The 11,351-nt window shown below is 50.6% G+C and overlaps 1 protein-coding gene across 1 annotated transcript in view; it reads right to left on the bottom strand.

Moving 5' to 3' along the window:
- LOC137305461 (pleckstrin homology domain-containing family A member 7-like) overlaps positions 1 to 11,351 on the bottom strand; it is a 58,532-nt gene that overhangs the window by 21,981 nt on the left and 25,200 nt on the right. Inside the window, 6 exon segments of the mRNA XM_067974299.1 lie at positions 581 to 730; positions 1,094 to 1,174; positions 3,137 to 3,211; positions 9,167 to 9,274; positions 11,122 to 11,187; positions 11,189 to 11,212. Of these exon segments, the coding sequence (XP_067830400.1) occupies positions 581 to 730; positions 1,094 to 1,174; positions 3,137 to 3,211; positions 9,167 to 9,274; positions 11,122 to 11,187; positions 11,189 to 11,212 (504 nt within the window).

Raw genomic sequence — 11,351 nt, 5'->3', positions numbered from 1 at the left:
TAGGCCCATGTTTACTGATGCCTGTTGATCCAGCCTTGTATTTCCAAGGCTGACTTTCTCCCTGTCATGTTGAGGAGAATAGTAAAGGGTTGTAATCCCTCTAAGTCTTCTGCCTGTATCATGAACAGCTCATTCCCCTCTTTAGTGCTGAGTAAATCGGCCGGACAGTTCAAGGCCCAAGTGCCGGCCTCAAACACGTCTATTCTGCCACCTCGAGGAAAACTGCAGCAAACTGAAGCCCAGTGTGACCCGGTTCCCTCTGCTTCCTGCATTTACCGGGACATTGAACAGTGGAAGGTCATCGCTGAATCACGGAGGGAGCAATGACACAGGTTTCTGAGTTCTGTAACATTCGCCCGACCAGGCGAGCGGGACCTTGGTTTAACATCTGATTTGAGGACAGGGCCTGAGCCCTGCAGTGGGGCATCACCCTCCGGCTCCAAGGTGGGTGAGCAGCCGGCTAAGCCAAGCTGACATGGGGGCACAGAGTGAGAATCTGGTCCATTTCCCCATCGTTCTCCCTTTCAAAACTCAAAAGGCACAGTGTGAAATCTCTGAGCAGTGGAGTGTTGCCAGTTACCGTCGACAGGTCACAGAGCTTGGCCCGGGTTTGGATCAAATCCTCCTGCAGGATCCTCTGCTGATACGTTAACTTCTCCACAATGTTCTGCTGTCCCCCAAAATCCAGCGTCTGGCAGCGCGTCACTTCCAAAACACCCTCCAGTTTATCCTAGAGAAGGGAACACAGGAAGGTCCATTGGGAATATTCTCACACTTTATCAGGTCATCACATTGACACCAACATTGAAACAGACTGTAGGAGCTGATTGGCCCCAATCTCCACTTCCAGCAACGAGTCAGTCTTAGGGGGGAGGGGGAGGGAAGGGGGAGGGGGAGGGGGAGGGGGAGTGGGAGGGGGAGTGGGAGGGAAGGGGGAGGGGGAGTGGGAGGGAAGGGGGAGGGGGAGTGGGAGGGAAGGGGGAGGGGGAGTGGGAGGGAAGGGGGAGTGGGAGGGGGAGGGGGAGGGGCAGGGAAGGGGGAGGGTCACTCTGCCGCCTGCCCAGTGACACTGAGGTGTGTTTTGCTCACATACCTTCTCTGCTTTAAGCTGACTTGCTTCAGCCACCAGTCCCTGGAGGGCTCTGTCCTGCCCACACAGTCTGGTCAGCAGCACCTAAAGTCCCAGAGTGAGGAACAACATCAGATACAAACATCACAGGGAGAACAACATAAACTCCCTCCATCCAACCCGTGCTGTACCTGCCCTGGGAGTGTTTAGAGTTATAGAGTCATAGAGTTATACAGCACGGATAGAGGCCCTTCGGCCCATCGTGTCCGCGCCGGCCATCAGCCCTGTCTACTCTAATCCCATATTCCAGCACTTGGTCCGTAGCCTTGTATGCTATGGCATTTCAAGTGCTCATCCAAATGCTTCTTGAATGTTGTGAGGGTTCCTGCCTCCACAACCCTTTCAGGCAGTGAGTTCCAGACTCCAACCACCCTCTGGGTGAAAAAGTTCTTTCTCAAATCCCCTCTAAACCTCCCGCCTTTTACCTTGAATCTATGTCCCCTTGTTATAGAACCCTCAACGAAGGGAAAAAGCTCCTTAGTATCCATCCTATCTGTGCCCCTCATAATTTTGTACACCTCAATCATGTCCCCCCTCAGCCTCCTCTGCTCCAAGGAAAACAAACCCAATCTTCCCAGTCTCTCTTCATAGCTGAAGCGCTCCAGCCCTGGTAACATCCTGGTGAATCTCCTCTGCACCCTCTCCAAAGTGATCACATCCTTCCTGTAGTGTGGCGACCAGAACTGCACACAGTACTCCAGCTGTGGCCTAACCAGTGTTTTATACAGCTCCATCATAACCTCCTTGCTCTTATATTCTATGCCTCGGCTAATAAAGGCAAGTATCCCATATGCCTTCTTTACCACCTTATCTACCTGTTCCGCCGCCTTCAGGGATCTGTGAACTTGCACACCAAGATCCCTCTGACCCTCTGTCTTGCCTAGGGTCCTCCCATTCATTGTGTATTCCCTTGCCTTGTTAGTCCCTCCAAAGTGCATCACCTCGCACTTTTCCGGGTTAAATTCCATTTGCCACTGTTCCGCCCATCTGACCAACCCATCTATATCGTCCTGCAGACTGAGGCTATCCTCCTCGCTATTTACCACCCTACCAATCTTTGTATCATCAGCGAACTTACTGATCATACCTTTTACATTCATATCCAAGTCATTAATGTAGACCACAAACAGCAAGGGACCCAGCACCGATCCCTGTGGTACCCCACTGGCCACAGGCTTCCAGTCACAAAAACAACCTTCGGCCATCACCCTCTGCCTTCTGCCACTAAGCCAGTTTTGTATCCAAAGTGCCAAGGCACCCTGGATTCCATGGGCTCGTACCTTCTTGACCAGTCTCCTGTGGGGGACTTTATCGAAGGCCTTACTGAAATCCATGTATACCACATCCACTGCGTTACCCTCATCCACACGCCTAGTCACCCCCTCAAAAAATTCAATCAAATTAGTCAGACATGATCTTCCCTTGACAAAGCCATGTTGACTATCCCTGATTAATCCTTGCTTCTCCAAGTGGAGACTAATTTTGTCCTTCAGAATTTTTTCCAATAATTTTCCTACCACTGATGTTAGGCTCACTGGCCTGTAGTTCCCCGGTTTTTCCCTACTCCCCTTCTTGAATAATGGTATTACATTAGCGGTTCTCCAGTCCTCTGGCACATCCCCTGTGGCCAGAGAGGTTCTGAATATATGTGTCAGAGCCCCCGCAATCTCCTCCTTTGCCTCACACAGTAGCCTGGGATACATTTCGTCCGGGCCTGGGGATTTATCCATTTTTAGGCCTGCTAAAACTGCCAATACCTCCTCCCGCTCGATGGGACAGTGTAGAGGGAGCTTTACTCTGTATCTAACCCTGTACCTGCCCTGGGAGTGTTTGATGGGACAGTGTAGAGGGAGCTTTACTCTGTATCTAACCCTGTACCTGACCCCGGGAGTGTGAATCTAAGAATAGTTCTTGAAATATGTTCGTTTCCTCTTTTGTGTTGTTGAGGGAAATTTTTTTAAAGGAGGAGTAAAAGATAATCCAAAAACAGGTAAAAACAAAACTTACATCAACTTCGCTTTCAGCCATTCTGACAGGACGAGCTGTGCAGGACGAGCCCCGACACATCCCCACACCACACGCCTGCAAAAGGGAATTAATGTCAGCTTCAAGCAGTGACCTTCCCTCATGTGTGACATTGTTCACCTCAAACCGGGAACAGCCCGTACCCCACACCCCGTACCCCAAACACCGTACCCCACACCCCGTACCCCAAACACCCCGTACCCCAAACCCTGAACCCCAAACACCCCGTACCCCAAACACCCCGTACCCCAAACACCCCGTACCCCAAACCCCGTACCCCAAACCCCGTACCCCAAACCCCGTACCCCAAACCCTGAACCCCAAACACCCCGTACCCCAAACCCCGTACCCCAAACCCCGTACCCCAAACCCTGAACCCCAAACACCCCGTACCCCAAACCCCGTACCCCAAACCCCGTACCCCAAACCCCGTACCCCAAACCCTGAACCCCAAACACCCCGTACCCCAAACCCCGTACCCCAAACCCCGTACCCCAAACCCCGTACCCCAAACCCCGTACCCCAAACCCCAAACCCCGTACCCCAAACCCCGTACCCCAAACCCCGAACCCCAAACACCCCGTACCCCAAACACCCCGTACCCCAAACCCCGTACCCCAAACCCCGTACCCCAAACCACGAACCTCAAACACCCCGTACCCCAAACCCCGTACCCCAAACCCCGTACCCCAAACACCCCGTACCCCAAACCCCGTACCCCAAACCCCGTACCCCAAACACCCCGTACCCCAAACCCCGTACCCCAAACCCCGTACCCCAAACCCCGTACCCCAAACCCTGAACCCCAAACACCCCGTACCCCAAACCCCGTACCCCAAACCCCGTACCCCAAACCCTGAACCCCAAACACCCCGTACCCCAAACCCCGTACCCCAAACCCCGTACCCCAAACCCCGTACCCCAAACCCCGTACCCCAAACCCCAAACCCCGTACCCCAAACCCCGTACCCCAAACCCCGAACCCCAAACACCCCGTACCCCAAACACCCCGTACCCCAAACCCCGTACCCCAAACCCCGAACCCCAAACACCCCGTACCCCAAACCCCGTACCCCAAACCCTGAACCCCAAACACCCCACACCCCGTACCCCGTACCCCACACCCCGTACCCCAAACCCCGTACCCGACACGCTGTACCCTACACATTGTACTCGACACACTGTACCCTACACACTGTACCCTACACACTGTACCCGACACACTGTACCCTACACACTGTACCCGACACACTGTACCCGACACACTGTACCCGACACACTGTACCCTACACATTGTACTCGACACACTGTACCCTACACACTGTACCCTACACACTGTACCCTACACACTGTACCCTACACACTGTACCCTACACACTGTACCCTACACACTGTACCCTACACATTGTACCTACACACTGTACCCTACACACTGTACCCTACACACTGTACCCTACACATTGTACCTACACACTGTACCCTACACACTGTACCCTACACACTGTACCCTACACACTGTACCCTACACACTGTACCCAACACACTGTACCCTACACACTGTACCTACACACTGTACCCTACACATTGTACCTACACACTGTACCCTACACACTGTACCCTACACACTGTACCCTACACACTGTACCCTACACATTGTACCTACACACTGTACCCTACACATTGTACCTACACACTGTACCCTACACACTGTACCCTACACATTGTACCTACACACTGTACCCTACACACTGTACCCTACACACTGTACCCTACACATTGTACCCTACACACTGTACCCTACACACTGTACCCTACACACTGTACCCTACACATTGTACCTACACACTGTACCCTACACACTGTACCCTACACACTGTACCCTACACACTGTACCCTACACATTGTACCTACACACTGTACCCTACACATTGTACCTACACACTGTACCCTACACACTGTACCCTACACATTGTACCTACACACTGTACCCTACACATTGTACCTACACACTGTACCCTACACACTGTACCCTACACATTGTACCTACACACTGTACCCTACACATTGTACCTACACACTGTACCCTACACACTGTACCCTACACACTGTACCCTACACACTGTACCCTACACATTGTACCTACACACTGTACCCTACACATTGTACCTACACACTGTACCCTACACACTGTACCCTACACACTGTACCCTACACATTGTACCTACACACTGTACCCTACACATTGTACCTACACACTGTACCCTACACACTGTACCCTACACATTGTACCTACACACTGTACCCTACACACTGTACCCTACACACTGTACCCTACACATTGTACCTACACACTGTACCCTACACATTGTACCTACACACTGTACCCTACACACTGTACCCTACACATTGTACCTACACACTGTACCCTACACACTGTACCCTACACACTGTACCCTACACACTGTACCCAACACACTGTACCCTACACACTGTACCTACACACTGTACCCTACACATTGTACCTACACACTGTACCCTACACACTGTACCCTACACACTGTACCCTACACACTGTACCCTACACATTGTACCTACACACTGTACCCTACACATTGTACCTACACACTGTACCCTACACACTGTACCCTACACATTGTACCTACACACTGTACCCTACACACTGTACCCTACACACTGTACCCTACACATTGTACCCTACACACTGTACCCTACACACTGTACCCTACACACTGTACCCTACACATTGTACCTACACACTGTACCCTACACACTGTACCCTACACACTGTACCCTACACACTGTACCCTACACACTGTACCCTACACACTGTACCCTACACATTGTACCTACACACTGTACCCTACACATTGTACCTACACACTGTACCCTACACACTGTACCCTACACATTGTACCTACACACTGTACCCTACACACTGTACCCTACACATTGTACCTACACACTGTACCCTACACATTGTACCTACACACTGTACCCTACACACTGTACCCTACACACTGTACCCTACACACTGTACCCTACACATTGTACCTACACACTGTACCCTACACATTGTACCTACACACTGTACCCTACACACTGTACCCTACACACTGTACCCTACACATTGTACCTACACACTGTACCCTACACATTGTACCTACACACTGTACCCTACACACTGTACCCTACACATTGTACCTACACACTGTACCCTACACACTGTACCCTACACACTGTACCCTACACATTGTACCTACACACTGTACCCTACACATTGTACCTACACACTGTACCCTACACACTGTACCCTACACATTGTACCTACACACTGTACCCTACACACTGTACCCTACACACTGTACCCTACACACTGTACCCTACACATTGTACCTACACATTGTACCTACACACTGTACCCTACACACTGTACCCTACACACTGTACCCTACACATTGTACCTACACATTGTACCTACACACTGTACCCTACACACTGTACCCTACACACTGTACCCTACACATTGTACCTACACAATGTACCCTACACACTGTACCCTACACATTGTACCTACACACTGTACCCTACACATTGTACCTACACACTGTACCCTACACACTGTACCCTACACACTGTACCCTACACATTGTACCTACACACTGTACCCTACACACTGTACCTACACACTGTACCCTACACACTGTACACTACACACTGTACCCTACACATTGTACCTACACACTGTACCTACACACTGTACCCTACACACTGTACCTACGCACTGTACCCTACACACTGTACCCTACACACTGTACACTACACACTGTACCCTACACACTGTACCCTACACACTGTACCCTACACACTGTACCCTACACACTGTACCCTACACACTGTACACTACACACTGTACACTACACACTGTACCTACACACTGTACCCTACACACTGTACCCTACACACTGTACCCTACACACTGTACCTACACACTGTACCCTACACATTGTACCTACACACTGTACCCTACACATTGTACCTACACACTGTACCCTACACACTGTACCTACACACTGTACCCTACACACTGTACCTACACACTGTACCCTACACACTGTACCCTACACACTGTACCCTACACACTGTACCCGACACACTGTACCCTACACACTGTACCCTACACGCTGTACCCGACACACTGTACCCTACACACTGTACCCTACACACTGTACCCGACACACTGTACCCTACACACTGTACCCGACACACTGTACCCTACACACTGTACCCGACACACTGTACCCTACACGCTGTACCCGACACACTGTACCCTACACATTGTACCTACACACTGTACCTACACACTGTACCCTACACACTGTACCTACACACTGTACCCTACACACTGTACCTACACACTGTACCCTACACACTGTACCCGACACACTGTACCCTACACACTGTACCTACACACTGTACCCTACACACTGTACCCGACACACTGTACCCTACACACTGTACCCTACACACTGTACCCGACACACTGTACCCTACACACTGTACCCGACACGCTGTACTCTACACATTGTACTCTACACACTGTACCCGACACACTGTACCCTACACACTGTACCCTACACACTGTACCCTACACACTGTACCCAACACACTGTACCCTACACACTGTACCCTACACACTGTACCTACACACTGTACCCTACACATTGTACCTACACACTGTACCCTACACACTGTACCCTACACACTGTACCCTACACAATGTACCCTACACACTGTACCTACACACTGTACCCTACACATTGTACCCTACACACTGTACCCTACACACTGTACCCTACACACTGTACCTACACACTGTACCCTACACACTGTACCCGACACACTGTACCTACAAACTGTACCTACAAATTGTACCTACAAACTGTACCCTACACACTGTACCTACACACTGTACCTACAAACTGTACCTACAAATTGTACCTACACACTGTACCCTACACACTGTACCCTACACACTGTACCCTACACATTGTACCTACACACTGTACCCTACACACTGTACCTACAAACTGTACCTACAAATTGTACCTACAAACTGTACCCTACACACTGTACCTACACACTGTACCTACAAACTGTACCTACAAATTGTACCTACACACTGTACCCTACACACTGTACCTACACACTGTACCCTACACATTGTACCTACACACTGTACCTACACACTGTACCCTACACACTGTACCTACACACTGTACCCACACACTGTACCCACACACTGTACCCTACACACTGTACCCTACACACTGTACCTACAAACTGTACCTACACACTGTACCTACAAACTGTACCTACAAATTGTACCTACAAACTGTACTCTACACACTGTACCCTACACACTGTACCCTACACACTGTACCCTACACATCTCTCTCTCACTCTTGCTCTCACTCTCACTCTCTTGCTCTCTCACTCTCTCTCTCTTGCTCTCTCACACTCTCTCTCTTGCTCTCTCACACTCTCTCTCTTGCTCTCTCACACTCTCTCTCTCTCACACTCTTGCTCTCTCACACTCTCGCTCTCTCACTCTCTTGCTCTCTCACTCTCTTGCTCTCTCACTCTCTTGCTCTCTCACTCTCTTGCTCTCTCACTCTCTTGCTCTCTCACTCTCTTGCTCTCTCACTCTCTTGCTCTCTCACTCTCTTGCTCTCTCACTCTCTTGCTCTCTCACTCTCTCTCTCTCTCTCTTGCTCTCTCACTCTCTCTCACTCTCTTGCTCTCTCACTCTCTCTCTCTCTCTCTCACTCTCTCTCACTCTCTCTCACTCTCTTGCTCTCTCACTCTCTCTCACTCTCTTGCTCTCTCACACTCTCTCTCTCTCTCTCTCTCTCTCTCACACTCTCTCTCTCTCTCACTCTCTCTCACTCAGTCTCTCCTGTTGTTTGGAGAAGGCGCTGTGATTATATTTACCGAAGCAGCAATTGAAAGTCTCCTGACAGATGGAAGCAGAGGATTAGGGCTGGGTCGGGCTGAGGTGGGTGGAAGGGGAGGGAGCTGAGTATAACTGGAACTGGTTCCCTGTAAAGGAAAAGGGAGAGAGTTAGAGAAAAATCCCCAAAAACTACATCAGATGAGATCAGTGGAGGAGTGTGAAACAGAAACATATGAGATTACTCTGCATTTATCTCACATTCCTGGCTCTTTCTCGTGCTGCATTATCCTGACCCTCCAATCCTTTAATTAGGCTTCTTAAATTAATAAATGCAAAACATTTTGAATCCAAGCAGTGGGATATTGGATATCTGACAGATCCTGGGGGTTGGACGATTGCTGCTCACCTCCGAGGCCCAGAGTTGGGGCCATGAGTTCCAGTCCTGGAGGGGACGGGATGCTTGGCTTGGTCCTGTGACCTGTGTTTGAATCCAGTGCAGATGGAATCTCTCTCTAGTGAGAGGTCAGAAAACACTCTGTTCACCTCAGGCCCCTGAGTTTGATTTGGGTGCGGAGCGTGTGGGGGGAGTTGTATTGACAGACTGTGTAGGGTATTGACTGAACCTGATCTACTCTCAGAGCGAGTGAGGAGTTTTCGAGATTTGTGCTGAATAACTGAAGTCTCAGGACAGAAGGGGTGGATTGTCCCATCGTCCGTGGTACCTGGTGCTCCACGCTGGAGATCAGACCTCATTACCCAGCTCCTCCCTTAGCCTTTAATATTCTTTCTTCAGGCTAATTGCCCCTTAATTAACGAGACTGCCTGGTCTTCAGTGAGTGCGTTCCGTGCGAGTCCTCACCAGCGCGGTGTCACCGTCTCACTCCCAGTCCTGGGTCACCCTCCTGTTCTGGGAACGCCCACTCCCACCTCACCTGTGCCCATTCTCCAGCCAGGTGAGGGCACAAAAACCTGCTGCCAGGCCCTGCCCTGTAACCAGAAACCCTGGGGAGAGAGGCGGAGGCGGGAGCTGCCCGCACCCTGCCGACCAGAGGCGGAGAAACTGTTCTTCCTGGAGAGCAGCTTGTTCATCCCTCACTCCCACCTCTGATGAAGAGGAGGATCTGAAAGTCTTGACTGTCCGTTCTCCCCACAGACGCTGCCCCACCTGCTGAGTGATTCCAGAATTTCTGTTTTTGTTTCAGATTTCCAGAATCCGCAGTATTTTGCAGTTTATTTCCTCCTCCAGCCCCCACAACCCTCCGAGATCTCTGCGCTCCTCCAACTCTGGCCTCTTGCACATCCCCGATTCCCATCGCTCCACCATTGGCGGCCGTGCCTTCAGCTGCCTCGGCCCTGAGCTCTGGAATTCCCTCCCTAAACCTTTCCGCCTCTCTCTCTCCTCCTTTAAAACGCTCCTTAAAACCTCCCTCTTTGACCAAGCTTTTGGTCTCCTGTCCGAATATCTCCTTATGTGGCTCGGTGTCAAATTTTGTCTGATTTACTCTCCTGTGAAGCACCTTGGGACGTCATTCAGTGACCTATCACCTCCCCCGTCCCCATGGGATCGGGGACCATTGGTCAGTTTGTCCAGCCCTAACTCTGGTCCATCAATGTCCAGTCTTTTCACAATTTATTGGCTTTACAGATGGATTAATGCAGGAAAAGGCTGCAATTCTATTGGATTGTCTGTACTGCACACTGCGACCAATCGTGTACACACCGGCCTGTGTTTATACTGTCCCTGGGCCCAGCCTGTGTTTATACTGTCCCTGGGCCCAGCCTGTGTTTATACTGTCCCTGGGCCCAGCCTGTGTTTATACTGTCCCTGGGCCCAGCCTGTGTTTATACTGTTCCCATTTATCTGTTAGTTGAATAAATACAAACTCCGCGGCACTGTGTGCTGATATCAAACACCAGCCTCTCCCTCCCACTCAATCAGAACAATTCCCACCTCGATGAGCACACATTTAAAAAATGAATCCTTTGAACTCACCATTTTCCCAGATAATCTCAGATTGCTGCCCATTCGTGAGATATAAGATGGCGGAGGTGGGAAACATCCTACTTTGGTAGATCAGAGGGTGCTTAAAATCATAGAGAGAAAGAGAGAGAGAGACAGAGAGTGACAGAGAGAGTGACAGAGAGAGTGACAGAGAGAGTGACAGAGAGAGACAGAGAGAGTGACAGAGAGAGTGACAGAGAGAGAGAGACAGACAGAGAGAG

This window comes from Heptranchias perlo, chromosome 40, assembly GCF_035084215.1.
Source record: "Heptranchias perlo isolate sHepPer1 chromosome 40, sHepPer1.hap1, whole genome shotgun sequence".
In the NCBI taxonomy this organism is placed as follows: Eukaryota; Metazoa; Chordata; class Chondrichthyes; order Hexanchiformes; family Hexanchidae; genus Heptranchias; species Heptranchias perlo.
This window is presented reverse-complemented; position numbering and strand designations above follow the sequence as displayed.